Source organism: Dermacentor silvarum, chromosome 3, assembly GCF_013339745.2.
Source record: "Dermacentor silvarum isolate Dsil-2018 chromosome 3, BIME_Dsil_1.4, whole genome shotgun sequence".
NCBI classification, from domain to species: Eukaryota; Metazoa; Arthropoda; class Arachnida; order Ixodida; family Ixodidae; genus Dermacentor; species Dermacentor silvarum.
The window spans coordinates 171,678,867-171,696,456 of NC_051156.1; the positions used below are offsets into that span (position 1 = coordinate 171,678,867).

Sequence of the window (17,590 nt, forward strand, 5' to 3'; positions counted from 1 at the left end):
TACCTTTTTTGGTATCTCGGCCGCAAGCCTGTGAGTTGCTATTGGTTTCATCTTGGTATGATTGCCTTCCAGCAGCAGTATGCACTGTTCTAAACGTTGCGTTGAATCCAGAGTCGGATTGCTTCTGCCTAAGTCCTCCAGCAGGCTTACGATTAGTTTGTACTGAAGTAACGGCTGCTCCATGTACTCTTGTAACATTTGTTGCTATTTCGCTGGTGTGCGAAGCTCCACGGACGTTACTGCTCCTGTTGTCGCTTCAGACGGCTTTTGTGGCACATTGCCAGGTACTGGAATAATTGATTGCTTAGTTGGTAATGCTACACGTGGTGTTTTCTTTGGCTCCCGTCGAGTGGACTGTTTCCTGTCGTCTTGCTTAGTTGAGCTGATTGCGAACTTCTTGAAAGTGTTCCTACCGTTGTTACTGTAGTAACAGGTTCCTTTTTGGGTATCTGTGCTGCATTCCTGAGAGTTGTGGCTCGTTTTATGTTAGGTATACTAATTTCTCGCGTAGTGCGCACACTTCTGGTCCTTCCATGCCTACAAGAGGACGAATGCTTATCCGGAAGCCTTCCAGTAGTCTTTGATTTTGCTGGCAATGGCTGAACCATGGCTCTATCTCTGTTCTTTGCGTTAGTTACTATATTTTGCCTTGTGTTTGCAGCTCCACCAGTTGTTACCCCTCCTCTTGTTGTTTCTTTATATTGCTTTTGTGGAAGAGCACCGGTTTCAGAAACAAAAGATTTCCTTTTTTTTAAGGGCTCACGTGGTGAGGTTTTTTGGCTGCAATTGAGAGTAGGGGTTACATTTATGTTATCTAATGTGACTGGTTTCCAGTTACCGGAAGCTGTTTTCTTTGTTGTCACTTTTGTCGCAGACAGCCTTTTTGGTGCCTTTGCTACAGGTCTGTGACTTGTTACTCTTTTTATTTTGCTCTTACCACTCTCCTGGACAGACGCCGCAATTCTGGCTGTTCTTTCTCCACCTGAAGGGGATAGCTTCTGCGCAATTATTTCAGCATGCGTCGTTTTAGTTGGACTTGTTGCTCTAGACTGCTGTTGTCGTGCAGTGCCAGCTTCAGGAATCATAGTTGATTTAGGTTGTAAGGCTGCGCCTCGTACAATTTTTCGGCTGGTTTTCAACGTATCTTCAAGTGTTGCTTTGTTTATGTTGAATGAATTCTGAATAGCGGAAGCTGTGTGGGCTGAAGTCACCATCGCCGTAGACGGTGTTTTAGGTAAATTAATGGCAGTGTATGGAATTGCTTTTGGATTTGTCATTGTCTCAGTACTAGCAGACGCAGTCCTCGTAGCATTGTCCGTTCCGTTCTCACCGCAGGGGGATGGCTCCTGATGAATTCTACTACTAGGCATTGCTTTTGTTCGTAGAGATGTATTGAAGGTTACATGTTTTTTAGTTACGTTGGTTATGTCTGTCTGCCTAATATGTGAGGCCCCCAATGTTGCCACTGCTCTGGTTGAGGCGGGTGGTATTTTTGCCTGGTGAACATCCCTACTTTTCACCTGTGTGTCTCTTGTTGTTGTCGTAGCTGACTTTCGTGCTGCAGTGCCTGTTTCGTAACTCACAGCAGATTTAGGGGGTACGATTGCACATGGCCGACTTTGGCCTTGGTTGGCTTTCGCTGTTAGATTTGACTTTGTTTTGTTTTGTTGGACTGGGTGTTGGTTGGTGTGGGTATAGGGGTGGCCATTTCTGGTCTTTTTGACCGTTTCTTGGTTTGCGGAATGAAGGTGCATATGTTGCAGTGTTGCAGCCGACCTTTCGATGTTTTGGTTAACGCCAAGCACGGCACTTGCTACACCCTTTTCTTTTCTCTGATTACCTGGCTTGGTTGCCAATGTTCCCGGTACTTTTACAGCTGCCGCTGTTTTGAAAGTAGAGGGGCTATCCGTGAATGTCCCACTCGACCCCACGTTTGTTCTTTTGACTGCATTTATATTGCGCAGTACGTTATTTCCGTGGCTGGCTGGGACAAACGATGCAAGTTGCATTTCAGCTGCTTTCACTAGTCTGTTGCCTTTCAATGTTGAGGCCATCTGCGGTGTTGTCACGTAAGCATTTTTGTGTGCCTTCGACGGTAGACTTCCACTAAAAAAGCTGTTTTTCTCGTTTTTAGGTTTCTTTGGTTCTGCAGTAAAATGCCGTTGCCGCATTGTCTTTTCAATGGTTTCCTTATTTGAGAGGACCGACTTCTTTGATGGCGCTCTCATGGCTTCTATTGTAGATACGCTTCGAATATATTTACCATGTTGCGCCGTATTTAGGTTAGTTGTTCTGGCTCGTGGAGCCTCTGCAGATGTCTGAACTGCTTCAGCGCTTGCAAGAAATGGCGGCTTTTGTGGCACTGTCCCGCTGGTTGTCTGGGAAATTCGCCTGTGGAGAACGACTGTAGGAGACGTATTTGGTTCATAAGCTTCGTTTTGCGGCCCTTGGAGTATGCCAGGTTTTTTTCCTGTTCCTGATAACAGGAAAAATTGTGGGCTTTCCGGCTTCGCTGTGATAGACGGCATTGTATATTTCGTATCAGGGACACGCGTGTCAGCAAACGCGTTTTTGATAACTAATTTGCTTTTGGGTTGCATTTCATGTTGAACAACTGCAGCACTGGTTGCGGTTGATGCTTTTTGTGGCAATCTATTAAACAGTGGTATCGACTGCTGATAGCCGGGAAATACTGCACGTGGCCTTTCGCCCCGAATAGTTCCCGTTGCAGGCGGCCCTGGCAGCGTTATAAGTTTTCTCCCAGTCAGTTGCCTTGTAGGCGTTAACGACGTTCCTTGCAGGGTTTCCACATGGGGCTTTTGAGGAAGGAATAGCGGCTAAATGTGGTTGCAGTATTTTCTCTTTACTGACGCCTTGGCTTGCAGGAAGCAGTTTGTTGGCTCTTAAACACTCGGGTACTTGCGGCACTTTTTTGTGTCTGCAGCATCGTTTCGAGAGGTGACATTCTATAGAATTTACTAGGAAGGGCTACACGAGATGCATTGCTGCCACTCACGTTCTCAGTAGTCAGCAGTGGCAGCCGTCCAGTTCGTTTTCCCGCGCCTGACCGCAAGAGTGTTGGTCGCTCTGTCGGTACTGTTCCTGCAAACGATTTTGTAAATGGCGGGGGAGGAAATTGTGCTTGTGACATTGTCCTTGTATTGATCTTATTAGTTGACTGAAGCATCTCTGGTAGACTAGCCGCTCTACCATTTATCGGACTCTGGGGTTGGTCCCAAGCAATCGCTCTACACGAGGTCTCCTAGGAAGGACTGAGCCTTGGTAATTTAGATGCATGAAATACTTTAGTTCGTGGTAACAGACGCGTCTCAGGCGTTTTAGTTGATATTGGGGGCGACTTTTTGGGCAGTGTTGCCGTGGGCACTTTGCTAGATGCCCTTGGAATAGAACCTGCGTATGGCGTTATCCTATCTGCCACATTACTTGGCACAAGAGCGGGCGGCGTCTTGAATGTTCTGAATGTTTCTGACACCTTTACAAAAGGTGCGTTTAGAAGTCGTTTATTTGGAAAATTTACCTGGGCTATTTGGGTTTCATAATGTCCTTTAGTCGACGAAGGAACGCCAAGTCGCATTTCTGTACCTGATACTTTGAGGATTGGAATGCTTCCCTCTTTTGTTCCGAATGTTACTGTAGGTGTCTTGCTGTGTTGGGTAGGTTTGATGTGCAGTTGGTCGCTCGGCCAAGTTAGGCGTAGAAAGCGTCTTGAATTGCGCAACATATCCAGGCCTACCTGCAATTTGTAACTTTTGTGGCGCTGTTCTAAAATATTGATTTGATCGTGTTTTAGCAGGAATAAAAACAGGGGATATATTGTTGTCTTGCATTTTCTTTGCTGAAGGTAACGGCCACGTGCTCGCAGCCATGCTAGAAGATTCCACACCAGAGCTTCGGAGATTCGTTGTTGTCTCTTGATTAAACCGCGTGGTTTTCGGCAGCATTATTGCCTCCTTTACTGGTCTAAAGCCTATTGGCGTCGACAAATGATTTTTCAGTGTGGACCACTTTCGCCTGTTCAACTGGACTGAGACCAACATGCTGCTTAGCTGCTCCTCTGCTTGTCAAAATGTGTTGCTTTTCTGGTACGTTTTCAAATGGCATCGTTGGATGAGGCACATTGGACAGCACTGCATGTGGTACGTTACGTTGAAGAGTACTTCTGGTTTGGAGTGGTAGAAGTGTTCCAAAGTCTGTCACTGCACGTGGTACTCTTAGGCTGAGTGAACGTCCTGACATTCTCGTTGAGGTCGCATCAGTGAAGTAAGCTTCGGGCACTTTCCCAGGAATTCCAGCTCCAGATGACGGGTGAACTGCGTAATGTTTGCCGCCTCTGCGGCTTCCTAGGTTCTGTGGTATTTGTGGGCTTTGAATGTATCTCGGCGCTTCTTGCAGCGAATGTGCAGACGCCTTTGGAGAATGTTTTGCGGGAAGGCGCGTGTTTGCACCAGTCCTTTCAAATGTTGCTATGTTTCTCGGCACAACTCTTGCTTCTTCCGATATTCCAGGACTCGCAGAAATTAATGTCTTTGGGGACTTCTTTCGGATTTGGAGAGCATGTGCCTGCTCAGCAGGGAGTGCAGCATATGGTTGCATAGCCACTTCGCTGTTAGTCACAACTCGTTGTTTTTGGGACACTGCCCCAATGGGTGCATTTTGTTGAGGTGCTGTTAGAAAGACGCTACGGGACGCATAACCTTGAGGGGCGCCTCCTGTTAGTGAGGATGGAAGCTTTCCAAGTACGTCGTCTGTTCCCGGAGTTGTAAAGCTTTGCGGGCTTTCCATGTAGGGGACAGGAGGAACCGCTTTAAATCTTTTGCCAGTTAACCGTACTTCAGGCACCATTTCCTGTATTCCGACTTCTCTTGAAGTATGAACTGGGCGTTTCTGACCCACCCCACGTCTTGTAATGTACGGCGGTGACCCTGGGGATGCCGCTCTAAGATATGGCTGTGTGGGACGCTCACCCAGAGGCACTACATACGGTACTTTGGTATTATGGGTAAGGTTAGCCCATGCTAACGACGACATTCCATGCACAGGCGTAATTCGTGCTCTTTCACCAGGAAAGACCATTAATTCCTTTTGAAATGCCTCTGTAGGATTAATTGTAGGCTGCCTAAATAGAACTTGTGAATTTGGGGATGTCTTCTCAATCGGCATTTTCTCCACTGTAGTTTCTTTCACTGCTCGCCAAGCCGTGGATGCGGACGTACTTACAGGTATAGTTTCGGTATTGATCATTTGATGTTGCTCTGCAGGGTGAACTTCACGTGGCTGCTTAGCAACTGCAGTGCTTGTTACGAGTACGGGCTTTAGCGGCACTGTTCCGTAGTCTATACTTGTCTGTGGTGCAGTTCGAACTGCACGTGGAATATCTCCTTGATTGGCATTCCTAGTTTGTAGGAGCGGAGTCGTTTCAGGTACGTTGCCTTTTCCTGGTGCTCTAAACGTTTGCCTACTCGGCACCTTTAGGCCTGCAGGTGTAGTCACAAATGTTTTGTCGGTGTACCGGGCTTGTGACATCGACTTATGAATTCCGTCTTCTGCTGTCTGAGGCAATGCGCGTTCCATATCAGCTTTACGTCTTGTGAAATGAGGTAAGCTCTCTGAAATTTCTGCAAATCTTGGCTCTGTGACAGGCTTACCACGAGGCATTGCATATTCTATTCCTCCTTGTTGAGTTTGCATGGACCATGGTAACGGAAGCGGTCTACGAGCAGGACTTGTTCTCGGTCTTTCACCAGGAATGGTCATAGCCGAAGATGGAATTGTGGGCTGCTTAATTAGTACTTGGGAATCCGGAGCTGGCTTCTCAATCGGCGTGTTCTTTATTTTGGTTTCAATCGCTTGTAGCGTACCTGTGGACGCGTACGTCGTCTGTGGTATAGTTCTTGCATAGGTCATTCGCTTTTGGTGTGCACGGGTTCCCACAGATGGCGTTGCACGAAATATACCAGGAGCGATAGCTTGTTGCGTTTTCCTCTCTTTCGTGGCTTTATTAGACGGATAGAAGAGTTCTCCGTATCGCGCCACTGAGCTAGATTCTCGGAAGTTTTGGCGCACATCATTTGTAGCCTGTCCCACCAAACTGCGTGCTTGTGTAGCCGTAGTTTCTTGTGTAGCCGGAATGAGCCCATTCGTGAACTTTTCTTCTGGATGCCGCGCGGCTACTTGGATAGGCAACGGGGCCATTCCTTTAGCTGTAACGGCCGAACGTGGCACTTCGCTAGCCCATGAGCTTTTGGTTGGTTTTTGCAGAAGTGTTTCTCTGAATCCCCTATTTGGTGATCTTCCGGAAAATGATGGCTGGTTCCCTCCTTTTCCGGGGACAGTGTTTATGTCACTTCCACTCCCCATTTTACTCACAAGTTTCGGTAAAAGAGATGCCCCTTTTCCGATTGGATGCTGTGCGTTATAATATGATTGGTCGCGTACTGTACTTTTCACTGAGCCTGGACTCGAAGTCGGCCAAGACCTGAATGCTCGTAAGAGGTTTTGTGTATTTCTGGGTCGCTGCTGCGTTAACTTGCCGCTCCGGAACCATTCCAGCTTGCTTGATTATTTCTGGCAATGCAGCAGTTTGTGCACTGCCTGGTTGTATTTCTGTGGATGTTTGTACGTACGATTTCGAAAAAAGACGGACGTCTTGTCCAATTTTTGTACGGTCCAGTTTAGACGACAGAGGAATTCTGGGCTTTAGAAATTGTGACTTTGCTATTGGTAGTTTCTGTAAGTTTCTACTGTCAAATGCCGTTTTTCTCACAGTACGAAATTCTGTGCGTGGTATTTCAATTGCGTTGATGACTCGTGGTGGCTCGGTTGGAATTTTTGACGATCCTTTACTTGCGTCGGGTGTTACTGCTATTCGGTTTGCGTCTGGTAGTGTTCCTCTTGATGCCTGGGTAAATTGTTCCACAGGAATTTGTGCACGTGGTACTGCGTTCACTGTCATTTCTTCATTTTGTCGACGTTTTCCAGTTCCTTTTCCATTTGCCAGCGTCGCTGCTTTGTGTTGCAATGGGGACTGTTCCACTGTTGTTGGCCTTGTGGCTGGATCTGAATCGTGCGATAAAGACCCAGTAGTCATTGATTGTTCTGGCTGCTTCGGTACATCACGCTTTCCGTATAACCTTTCTAATTTCAACTGGTTACGATGATTTTGCGTAAGGATTGTTTGTGGTATTGCCTTTTCAGAGCTCAGTCTTGCGTGCCTGGGCAAGACGGATGGGGTTCCTTTTGCAGTTGATGGCCATCTGTCAACAGCTAACGTGTCCAGAGAAGCTCTCGTGGTATTCCCTTCAATTGCAGTAGCGGCATGCCTTCCAGCAACTTTCTTTATTTTATGGACAGGTTTACTTTGTTCTTCCCGTGCTGTTGAGTCCCCTGCCCTCGTAGGGAAATGTCGAGCGATTTGTCGCTTTTGTGCTGCAGTTTTAACGGATATGTCGGTGGTTGATTGAGTGGGTAATCGGGAATTTTGCATCCTCTTCTCTGCACCATTCTTGTTGATGTCATACCCTTTGACGATTCCTTAATGGCTATATCCTTTCTGTGTTTTTTGCCCACTTTTATTACTGCGGACTTAGCTGCAGTTTCTTCAGAGGCTTTTCTTCGTCTCGAGGTTTCGCTCGATGCAGTCTTTCTTTCGCTGACTCTTACGATTGAACTCGACGCTGCGTAGGTGTCCCTTTTATTATTTAGAGGTCGATTCGAGGACGTTTGATTTGTAGATTCTTTGGCACTTTTCACACCATGGCTCTCTTCTTGACTTGACACTGGCACTTTGTCCTCTAGATTAGTAGAATCCGTAGAAAAGGTTTCCTTGGTGCTCCTCCATTTGCCAATAGCCTTCGTGACAGGCAATTTTTTGGAAACCGGTTGAGAAATTCGGCGTGAACGTTGGCTAGAAGCAGGCTGCTTTGATATATTTTGCGCTGGAGTAATAGCTTTTGGTAGATACGATATTCGGTCCAGCTTGCCTGCACCTGTGGCGCCGGAAGAACTGCTTGAGTTGGCTCTAGTAGCCCGTCTCTCATGGCTTTCTGTGTAATATCTTTCAATGGTTGCGCTATCAGTTGCGCTGCCATTCCTCCAAGTAAACCGCTTGGTCCTATATTGATGTTTGTATGGTGCGAGCTTACGTGCTACGCTGTGCTTCTTTTCCTTTTCTGCATTCCTTCCTTTTTTTCGCTCTGCATTTGTTATGTTTTCGGTAGGGTCTCTGGCTTCGCTGTTCAAAAACTGGGACCTGGCTATTGTTTCTTCTAGGCCTTCATTTACGACATTGGTACGGCTCTGCAGTCCAGATGGAGTGCTTTTTTCAGAAGGCAGGGCCACCTGGAATATGTCAAGGACTTTCTTTTAGACATCATCTTTCTCCACTGACAAAGACGAAGTATACTTTTTAACATGCATAAACTTTGAGTTTATTACCTGATGCGTAGGAAGGTGACGCTGCACGGATGTGTCATCACGCCTCTTATTTTCCGGCGAACAGGCGATCACACTGAGCAGGGCTGGAAAGCGGCACAAATACTTTTTTTTCGCTACTAATAACGCGACGTGTTTTGGCCAGCACACAAGACATTCATTTAGATGCAAATTATGGTCTCTTTTGCCTATGTATGGCTTAAAGTTGCACGCAAGTGGAAGTCGCTCACCACCCACGGATGGCTGGCAAGTTTTAACTCTTGTGGGGACCTTTTGTTAGTCAAAGTAATGACTACAGCCCTTTCATAGTTTTCGTCGACAATATTTGTCATCTCTTGTTTTGAGCGAATAATATTCCTAAGAAACTGGAAACATGGTGGTGTTACCGTCTCTTTCGAACGCGGCCATTATTTAGTTTTTATATTTCTCTGTGCAGGCACCTATTGTATAAATGGTCTTGCACACTTGATTATACGCTAATTACGATGCAAGTTGCGTCATCATATATACTGCTGCACAACATTTCAAGTCCTTTCATTTGGGCCACGAGCCGCAGGTTTTCGCCTTGAGCATGAACTGAGCAGGAGCAGTTCAGCTGTTAGCTCCCTTTCATGCTAGTGGTGTGGACGCTAATTGAGTGCATGAAGACGTGCGACCCTAGAAGCAGCCAGCGCCTGTAAGAGTTTCCGCGCCCCTACAGGAACACAGTTAATAAAAAGAAACTACACAATTACTGAAATTATGTAGACAGCTCTGTGACTTGATTTATGCGATCCAAGAACACGAAAGAAATATTTGCACTGTAGCCGGCCTGATGTACGTAAGGAAATTAGTGGAACAGAGTGTGCCGGCAGTTTTTGGAGCATTAAAACAAAGATATAATTTGCCGTAGAGGGTACAGAGAATCGTATGCATCTTCCGGTCTGTCGTCTAATATCAATCAGTTAGAAGTGAGTGACTTGAATCGACTACCGGTCAGGTAACCGACAATGATGGCCTGAATTCACGAAGCTTTCTGTAAGGGAGAGATTTTCGACATTGGCCGAACGCCTTCGTTAATCGCATGCCCGGCATCATGAGTGGCTGGAATCTGCGCTTACAAACAATGATAGCGTAAAAGCGTTATTGTGAATACGCCCTCAGAAGCGCAGAAACCTGACAGTACATAAGTAATTAACAGGGAGAAGAGGTGGTACTGAATTGATACCATGATTTCATGATGGTATATAACAACTAGTGCGGTGGAAAGAAGCCATAAGATATGCCCCAATACGGTGTCTATGAGGTCATGGTCAACGATTTACATCTGTCGTTAAAATCCGACATTTCTGCCATGAAAGATAAGAATTTTGACGTTTTTGAGAGGGCATCATGGGGAGGTACGAATGCGCGAGCACTGGCACGAGCGCGTCCTTGCGCGAGGCAAGCTCACATGATTCTCTTTACCGGACGCCGCGTTCTGAAGGCCACTCTCTGATGAGGCATTTAAGGTTTTCACTTTAAAAGCTGAATGTGAGATTAACACAAGTTGAGATTGTGGGACTGTTGCTCAAGCATTTCCCGCCGTGATTGCAAAATCATTCACTTCATGAGTGCGTCAATTTGATGTTAGCCATGGTCAGAGCAAAACAATGATGCTCTTATCAGGGGCATTACGTTTCCTCGTCCTCGAAGCTTGTAGCCAGTCATTGAACTCCCTCGTTCGTAGCAGACGTGTGAATGTATTCGTAATTCTGGTTTGTTAGTGTCTGTCTGTCTGTCTGTCTGTCTGTCTGTCTGTCTGTCTGTCTGTCTGTCTGTCTGTCTGTCTGTCTGTCTGTCTGTCTGTCTGTCTGTCTGTCTGTCTGTCTGTCTGTCTGTCTGTCTGTCTGTCTGTCTGTCTGTCTGTCTGTCTGTCTGTCTGTCTGTCTGTCTGTCTGTCTGTCTGTCTGTCTGTCTGTCTGTCTGTCTGTCTGTCTGTCTGTCTGTCTGTCTGTCTGTCTGTCTGTCTGTCTGTCTGTCTGTCTGTCTGTCTGTCTGTCTGTCTGTCTGTCTGTCTGTCTGTCTGTCTGTCTGTCTGTCTGTCTGTCTGTCTGTCTGTCTGTCTGTCTGTCTGTCTGTCTGTCTGTCTGTCTGTCTGTCTGTCTGTCTGTCTGTCTGTCTGTCTGTCTGTCTGTCTGTCTGTCTGTCTGTCTGTCTGTCTGTCTGTCTGTCTGTCTGTCTGTCTGTCTGTCTGTCTGTCTGTCTGTCTGTCTGTCTGTCTGTCTGTCTGTCTGTCTGTCTGTCTGTCTGTCTGTCTGTCTGTCTGTCTGTCTGTCTGTCTGTCTGTCTGTCTGTCTGTCTGTCTGTCTGTCTGTCTGTCTGTCTGTCTGTCTGTCTGTCTGTCTGTCTGTCTGTCTGTCTGTCTGTCTGTCTGTCTGTCTGTCTGTCTGTCTGTCTGTCTGTCTGTCTGTCTGTCTGTCTGTCTGTCTGTCTGTCTGTCTGTCTGTCTGTCTGTCTGTCTGTCCAAGAAAGACCAGTTGCTGAAATATGGTATCGCACTTGGCGTAAAAGGTTATTGTATGTGCCTTGTTTGAAAATTATCCAAAGTAACAAACATGGAGAAAAGATACAAGTCACAAGGAGAAACGCGTGATATGTAAAACTCATTGCCTAGTCTCTAGAATCTCATCGCTAAGAATCTCCTTTCCTTTTTGCATCACAGGAGCAACTCAAGAGAATAATAACAGTAACGCCGCCTTCTTAATACTGACAGCGACGCAGATGAAGTCCCATGCTATCGAGCGAAACAGAATAACACGCATGCTATTTTAATGGGATATCCGTGCCGCACTGATACTCTCGGTAAACGAAAGTTTGGTACATTTTCCTGTATCCAAACGAGAATAAGCATCCCTTACATTAGGCGAATGTAGTGAACTGAATTTATTATACATCTTCCTTTCGTATTCAACAGCGATGCATCACTTCCGTTCCAATTATTGCTACGTATAAAAATGAAAAAAAAATATTGTCTGATTGAGGACACAAGCGTAATAATTTGTACTTGTTCTTAAAGTAAATGCGCCACACAAAGACGAACCAAACATGTACATAATGAATCAGTAAGGGTAAAAACCATGAATTGGCCCTAATGTGCCGCGGGAAGTAACAGTTGAGGCTGCTGGCAGCAAGGAAGTAAACAACTGCTGCTCACGCAGAAGCGAAATAGATGCACTATTTCCACGCTACCTTTTTTCTGCTCTTCACCACTTCGAACGAGTGGCCTCGGAGCAAGGATTACCTCAACATTTGGGGACTGGCATGTAGAATCGGAGCAACGAAAAACACGGGAAAGTCATCAATGCACAGCGGCCTTTCGGTTTACATACCATATGCTTTCCTTATGGCGTTGACTAATCCAAGAATTCGTTTTTTATTAACTTTCTTGAACGCTGGTTTGCTATGTATAACAAACGTCGGCAAACTAGGCACAATGTGGTACACAACACAGGACTAATGTCTGTGTGTAACGTAACCAAGAGGAAGAAAAAAAAGGTATTTTACCGTAATTTAAAACCCAATGAATACGTAAACCAAGTCAAATAGGCAATAGGGAAATTGAGCGCAACGCTAAATGTGCGAAAATACGAAGCAAGAAAAACAAATATAAATATGTTAACATCAGCAAGTATGTGCTATCGTGCGTTGTGTTAATGAAAAAAAAAAGGTTTTTCCGGCTGTTCAATAACTTCCTCACTGAGGATTTATGCTACTAGAGAAAATGAATCCCGCCCTACTGATGAATAAGATGTATACAACCTAATAGGATGCTTCATAAAGCACAAACGTTATCTTGGGAACAAAAAATTTCCGCCTCCATTCCACCCTGTGAAAGTGGATGTACAACGAAGTAGTTGCCGACGTTTCACAAGCGCCACTACCACAAGGCGTCGCACCGTCGAGAGAGAGAGAGAGAGGGAGAAGGGAGGTAGGAAAGGCAGGGAGGTTAACCAGACTTTGTCCAGTTTGCTACCCTACACGTGGGCAGGGGGATGAGGGAGTGAAAGAAAGAGAGAGAGAGAAGACACGAGTCTTCACATGCACTAAGCTGTAGGTGCAGCATGTCTACAGTCTGGCACACAAGTCTGTCGCCTTCAGGTACTGAAGAAAAGCTGGAATGGCTTTCTGGGCTGATGAGCTGTGAGGCCAGGCTCCTGACCGTCGAGGTCAATGTAGCGTCCACGGCCTCGTTCGCGCCCTTTCCGTTGGTGCTTCAACGCCGCGGTGCACGTTCGCGGCGCCCATATACACTTGCGCGTAACCCTAGTTCAAGAAGTGAACGTCACTGTAATTTTTTAACAGTACTGCCCTGATGTCAATTATGGTCGCAGCACACTCTGCGTGACCGACGTAACGGACAGAACGCCCACTGATGTCATCAAGGAGAGATATATCGTGTGCACAGATCGAATCTGCAGGAGATCACAAAAAAGTTCGATATATAGGTAATTCCATGTATAAAATAAACATTTTATGCAGAAATGTTGAATGGGATTTTACAGCTTTTCCGTATACAGAATAATTCGTTATATCTAGGTTTGATATGTCCGGGTTTGACTGCATCCTCCTTCTAGTAGACCCTCCGCCTAGCACAAGTGCGTTATAGAACTAATCCAACATCTCAAAGTAAAGTGCGTCACAAAATCTGTAAAGAATGGCTGACACAACCGGTAGACATGATAGCATCGGATTGTAATTTTAACATACGAAAAAACATAATTCTGTTACGCAGAAACTCAAAATTACACTTGCTCTGGAGACGAAAATGTTTCGTTGTCGACGCGACCGTGTACACGCACGGACGCATAAAATTTGCCGGGGTAGCCATATGCATCTTGGTTGTAGAAAGGATGACCAAGAGCGGGATGATCGAAGTGCTTGAATTTCAAGGCGGGCCAAATCTGTGATATGCAAGTTATGGCATACGTTTCGCAGCAAATTAAAATCCTGATCGTAGTTTCGGATACTTCTAAAGTGAGCCCAACCCCTTCCGACATGTTACATGAGCATCATTTTTTCCGTGTAATCAACAGTTCAGGGTTTTCAGTTGCTCTGTACACGCATCAACCGACTATTGCAGCTGTTTACAACGTCCCGGCAAGTGAACAGCACTTTCGCTTTGAAAGTAGTTTTCAGTTGTTTTTTCTCATCATTTCTTTCGACAGCCGCAACCACGTCAGTCTGTCCTAACCTATATTCTCCAGTTGGCGACTTATTTGTTGACGCTGATGTCGAGTCCTTAAGACACCTTTTTCCTTACTCGTCCGTCTTCCTCACTGTCACCACAGCGTGCCCTCTAGTTCTTTCGGTCGTCTAAGCACTTCTGTGTCAACGATCAGAATAAGCTGAGTCCATGGTAACAAGAAAACAAACTGCAATAACATTTGCAAGTGATGAAAGACAACGCCGACCCGTCGACATCTGTTGTGCGTGAAGGGCCGGATCAGCGCCCGTTCAAAGCCTACGAAGAAAGAAATGTCGGCGTCCGAGCAGATGTTGTAGGCAACGGCGACGTGGCAGAACTCAAGCTGCGGAAGCACGAGCCCGTCGAAGCTGACGCGCCAAGAGTCTTGAAACTGACGAAAGTGCAGGGTGGCTATATGCATCATAAACTAGCTTTATACCAGATTGCGTTGGCAATGAGAAATTTATATGCCTTCAGACGTCTGACATAAATGAGAAAAATAAAATTTTGCTAAGAGTACATACAAATGCACAAGTACGGACAAAGTTCGCTTTGAAGCGTCAAAATTTTTACCCGTTTCACTAACAAAAGAAAAACTGAGAGAGCACGTGACTCTGTAACATAAAAATTTAGAATTAGGGTGGTGGTTCAGCCGCGCGAGCCATTTCCACTCTCTATTCTGAAATAGCCATCCATCCCCACTCATCCGTCAAAACATTCCGTTAGTCAAGTTCAGAAGGTCGCGGTTTTTGAAATAAAGACTGGATTTTAATACCGAATGCTCTCTCAAACCTATAATTCTCGCTCCTGCTGAGAACGAGGTGAATATATCAATTACCATGGGGCGGAGTTTAAATATTTTAAATGTCACAGCTTTGATCTGTCGAGTTGCCAATCACTTTCTGAATATTCATGGTGAAATTGCAATGAAACACTAAGCTACATTTTTTCCCGAGTCACTGCGTCTTTACTAAGCTTAACTGACCACTTCCTTTAAAGCTTGTGTCAGACTTCGTAATAAATGTGAGAGCTATTAAAAAGCACTCGCTGTGAGTCGGATGTTAAACGGCGCTATGCTGTCCTGATTTGATATTTTTATGTATTTTTGTTATTTTTTTCTTCCTGTGTTTGCGTTCATGGTGTGTGATGAATTTTAGGAAGGTGACAGCGATATCACTCTAGGTATAATTTTGAATATGTTGTAAGCATCTGCTGTTTCAATTGCAGAAGAAAGGACCTCTCAACAGCATCAGCAGAATAAAAACTGCACTTGTATAGCTGCAGAAGAAATAAGAACGAGGCAGACACCATGGAACCACGAAAGAACGAAGCCGATTGCTCACGACGTACGTTTAACAAACGGGAGTCTGTAATGACCTCCGGTGGGTCGTCGAAGTGCACAAGCAAAGTATTCATGCCATCTATACCGGTGGCGGTAACGTGCAAAGATGTAGGTGCGTCTGTGCAGGCGTCTAGAAAATTTTATACATCGTGATTACGCGTGATGTGGTCGAAGCCTATTTATATATAGCTTAAACATATGTTCGGCATCATTTTGTGCAGTGGTGTGTTTAAACGTGTAAATATTACATCCACTGAAATATGGCATCCCTTGAATACACGTCTTGATGTGGTGAAGCCTAACTATAGCGAAGGATTTCCCTGGCCTTTCCACTTGGCAACGTCTTCTGCCACTTTGTGTACAGTTACTTAAGTTGTTATTCCTGAACAAATGGCCAGATATCAACCACAGAACAAATAGTTTTTGGAAACAATGTTTCGCATAGTTAGTCAAGGACTGTTACCGCTACGTACAGAGTAGCGATTCTGCGCCCCCCCCCCCCTCGTTTTTTTTGGAAAAGAAGGCTTTGTTAATTTATTTCGTTGCGATAAAGAGACGTTCTCTCGCAAGTGTGAGCATTTTCTCAAGAGACCACCCACTATGTCTTTTTTGGCAATTGTCTTTATGAATTCTTGGTGGTGTACCATTTTTAGTTACATGTACCAGTTACTGATCACTGCAAATTACGAATCACTGTCACAATAAAGTTTGCAGAAGATTTTTTTTCTTCAGTACGTGCTTGTCGGACGCAATTCATCACGCCGTTTTTACCGAAAATGTAAAACTGGCAACTGGCACAAAGAGAGGCGAATACCAAATACCTAATATAAATTAATTTTTGTTTTAACATGCCATAGCAGTACGGGCCATGCTACAATTTTCACACTACATAGGACTAGCCTCAAGACTTTATATAGGCTGCTGTGTGTACCACTAACATCAATCCAACCCTATTCTTGTCATTATCATCCTCCTGAATTCTTTCGTTGTCCTTTTCCCCTTCCGCATTTACAGTGTACGAATTAGAGCTCAAAAGCTCAGGCCGACTTCACTGCCGTTCTATAAATAAGTTCTACTAGTACAAAATCCATCATGGTATGGCTCTAATATACTTTATGATCATTCATCTTTGCTGTAAATTTCAAAACTCTATGATGCCAGGCGCTGACGTGCCTCCTTTTTTTTCGTTTACCTTTTTTTGTCACCTTGGTCCAGTTCAAACCACCATTTTCTGTAAAACAGAGCTCGAACCATGCACGGATGAATACTTTGATAATTTATTGTTGTACCTTTCTTTTACGTTCACTTTATCTTTATTGGTTAATGACAACATAAGAACAACACCATATTGGGCGCACATGCCAATTCATGGAAAGTTTGAATGACGAGAAAATGAAAGTAAGCGCTTACCAGTCAGTAGGCCACAAATAAAAGTGGCGTTTATCTCCATCCTACGTTCTACATCGTCAACCTAGCGTAAGGCTTTCAAACGTTCGATCAGGTAAGGCTTGGGATGCTTTCATAAAAATGTAAAGCATCCTTCATTATTTCTTCTTACGTCATTTCAACACTTTATTGATTTTTGCTACCACCTTAGTCCATTGTTCTTGTCTCGACGAAAAAAAAAAGAACCTTAGATTCAAAAGACGTGTTATTGGAAGCAGCTTGTCTTTCCATGCAGGTGGCTCAAGCTTGTTAAGATTGAATGGAAACACACCTCGTTTTTCTGTCTTTTTTTCGCTTGCGTGTAGTGCGTTTCTTAAGTATGAGAAGGAATTTGACGTTCATACCGTTTAGCTCTTTCTTACCACACCAGTATAAACTGAATTCAGAGCTGGGCACCACAGAAGGAACGTACTTATTTTACTTCGGACGCAGTTCTGGTGCGCAACTGTCCCCCATTATAGTCAAGTTCTTCTTATGTTTTAGCAAGTTGGCAATTTGGGCATGTTGGTGCCGCAATAATGATAGTCAACCATCGCAGAAAGGCAATGTCCCCTTTTCTTTCTGTTTCTTCGCTTCTTCACCGTCCTTTTGTGACCCTTCAGCCATGACATTCTGTAAGAACGAGTGAATTCCCTCCGAGTTACCGTTAGCATTCGTGAGCTTGTATAGCGGTCCATCTACCATCTTTTCTGTCCTTCCAGTTCTGAAAACCTTACATTGCATAGGAAACAGAAGAGATTCTCTTCTTCCATGGACTGCGTTTGTCAAATAAAAAGAAAGATCTCCATGCTGCTGAAGGTCGATGAACAGCTTGACATCTGTTTTAATTGTGTTCAGCCTCTTTGCATGGATTGTGTGCAAAGTTTTCAGGATTGCTCAGTCTAAGAAGGATAGAAAACTTTATTTCTGCCGTGCCGACCGTCCGAAAGCACTGGACGCAGAGGATATTTGGCATTAATAAAACTTATTTTGACAAACATTGCCTGTAAATTACGGAAACACAAAGCCCTTTCACAAGCAAATAGTCTGTATAGGCGGCCATAAAAATAAAATGTTCGGTCAGAGAAAGAAGGAAATTAGTAGCTTTGACTCTAACGTTCTAGCAAAGCTCACAGGCACTATCTTCTGATTAACACTGCAAAATC

At 44.8% G+C, this 17,590-nt stretch overlaps 1 protein-coding gene across 3 annotated transcripts in view; it reads right to left on the reverse strand.

Moving 5' to 3' along the window:
• The window catches only part of LOC119446092 (uncharacterized), a 32,695-nt gene extending 16,175 nt beyond the window's left edge, over positions 1-16,520 (reverse strand). For 2 of the 3 annotated variants that reach the window (XM_049663892.1, XM_037710438.2), the window contains exons 1-3: positions 16,410-16,520; positions 8,455-8,537; positions 3,238-8,358 (exon numbers count right to left, since the gene is read on the reverse strand). In XM_049663892.1, coding sequence (XP_049519849.1) covers positions 3,982-6,378 — 2,397 coding nt within the window. In that variant the 5' untranslated portion in view covers positions 6,379-8,358; positions 8,455-8,537; positions 16,410-16,520 and the 3' untranslated portion in view covers positions 3,238-3,981. Of the gene's footprint in view, positions 1-3,237; positions 8,359-8,454; positions 8,538-16,409 lie in introns of those variants that run through there. The other variant, XM_037710439.2, reaches the window with a different exon arrangement.
• Positions 16,521-17,590: the final 1,070 nt, after the last annotated feature.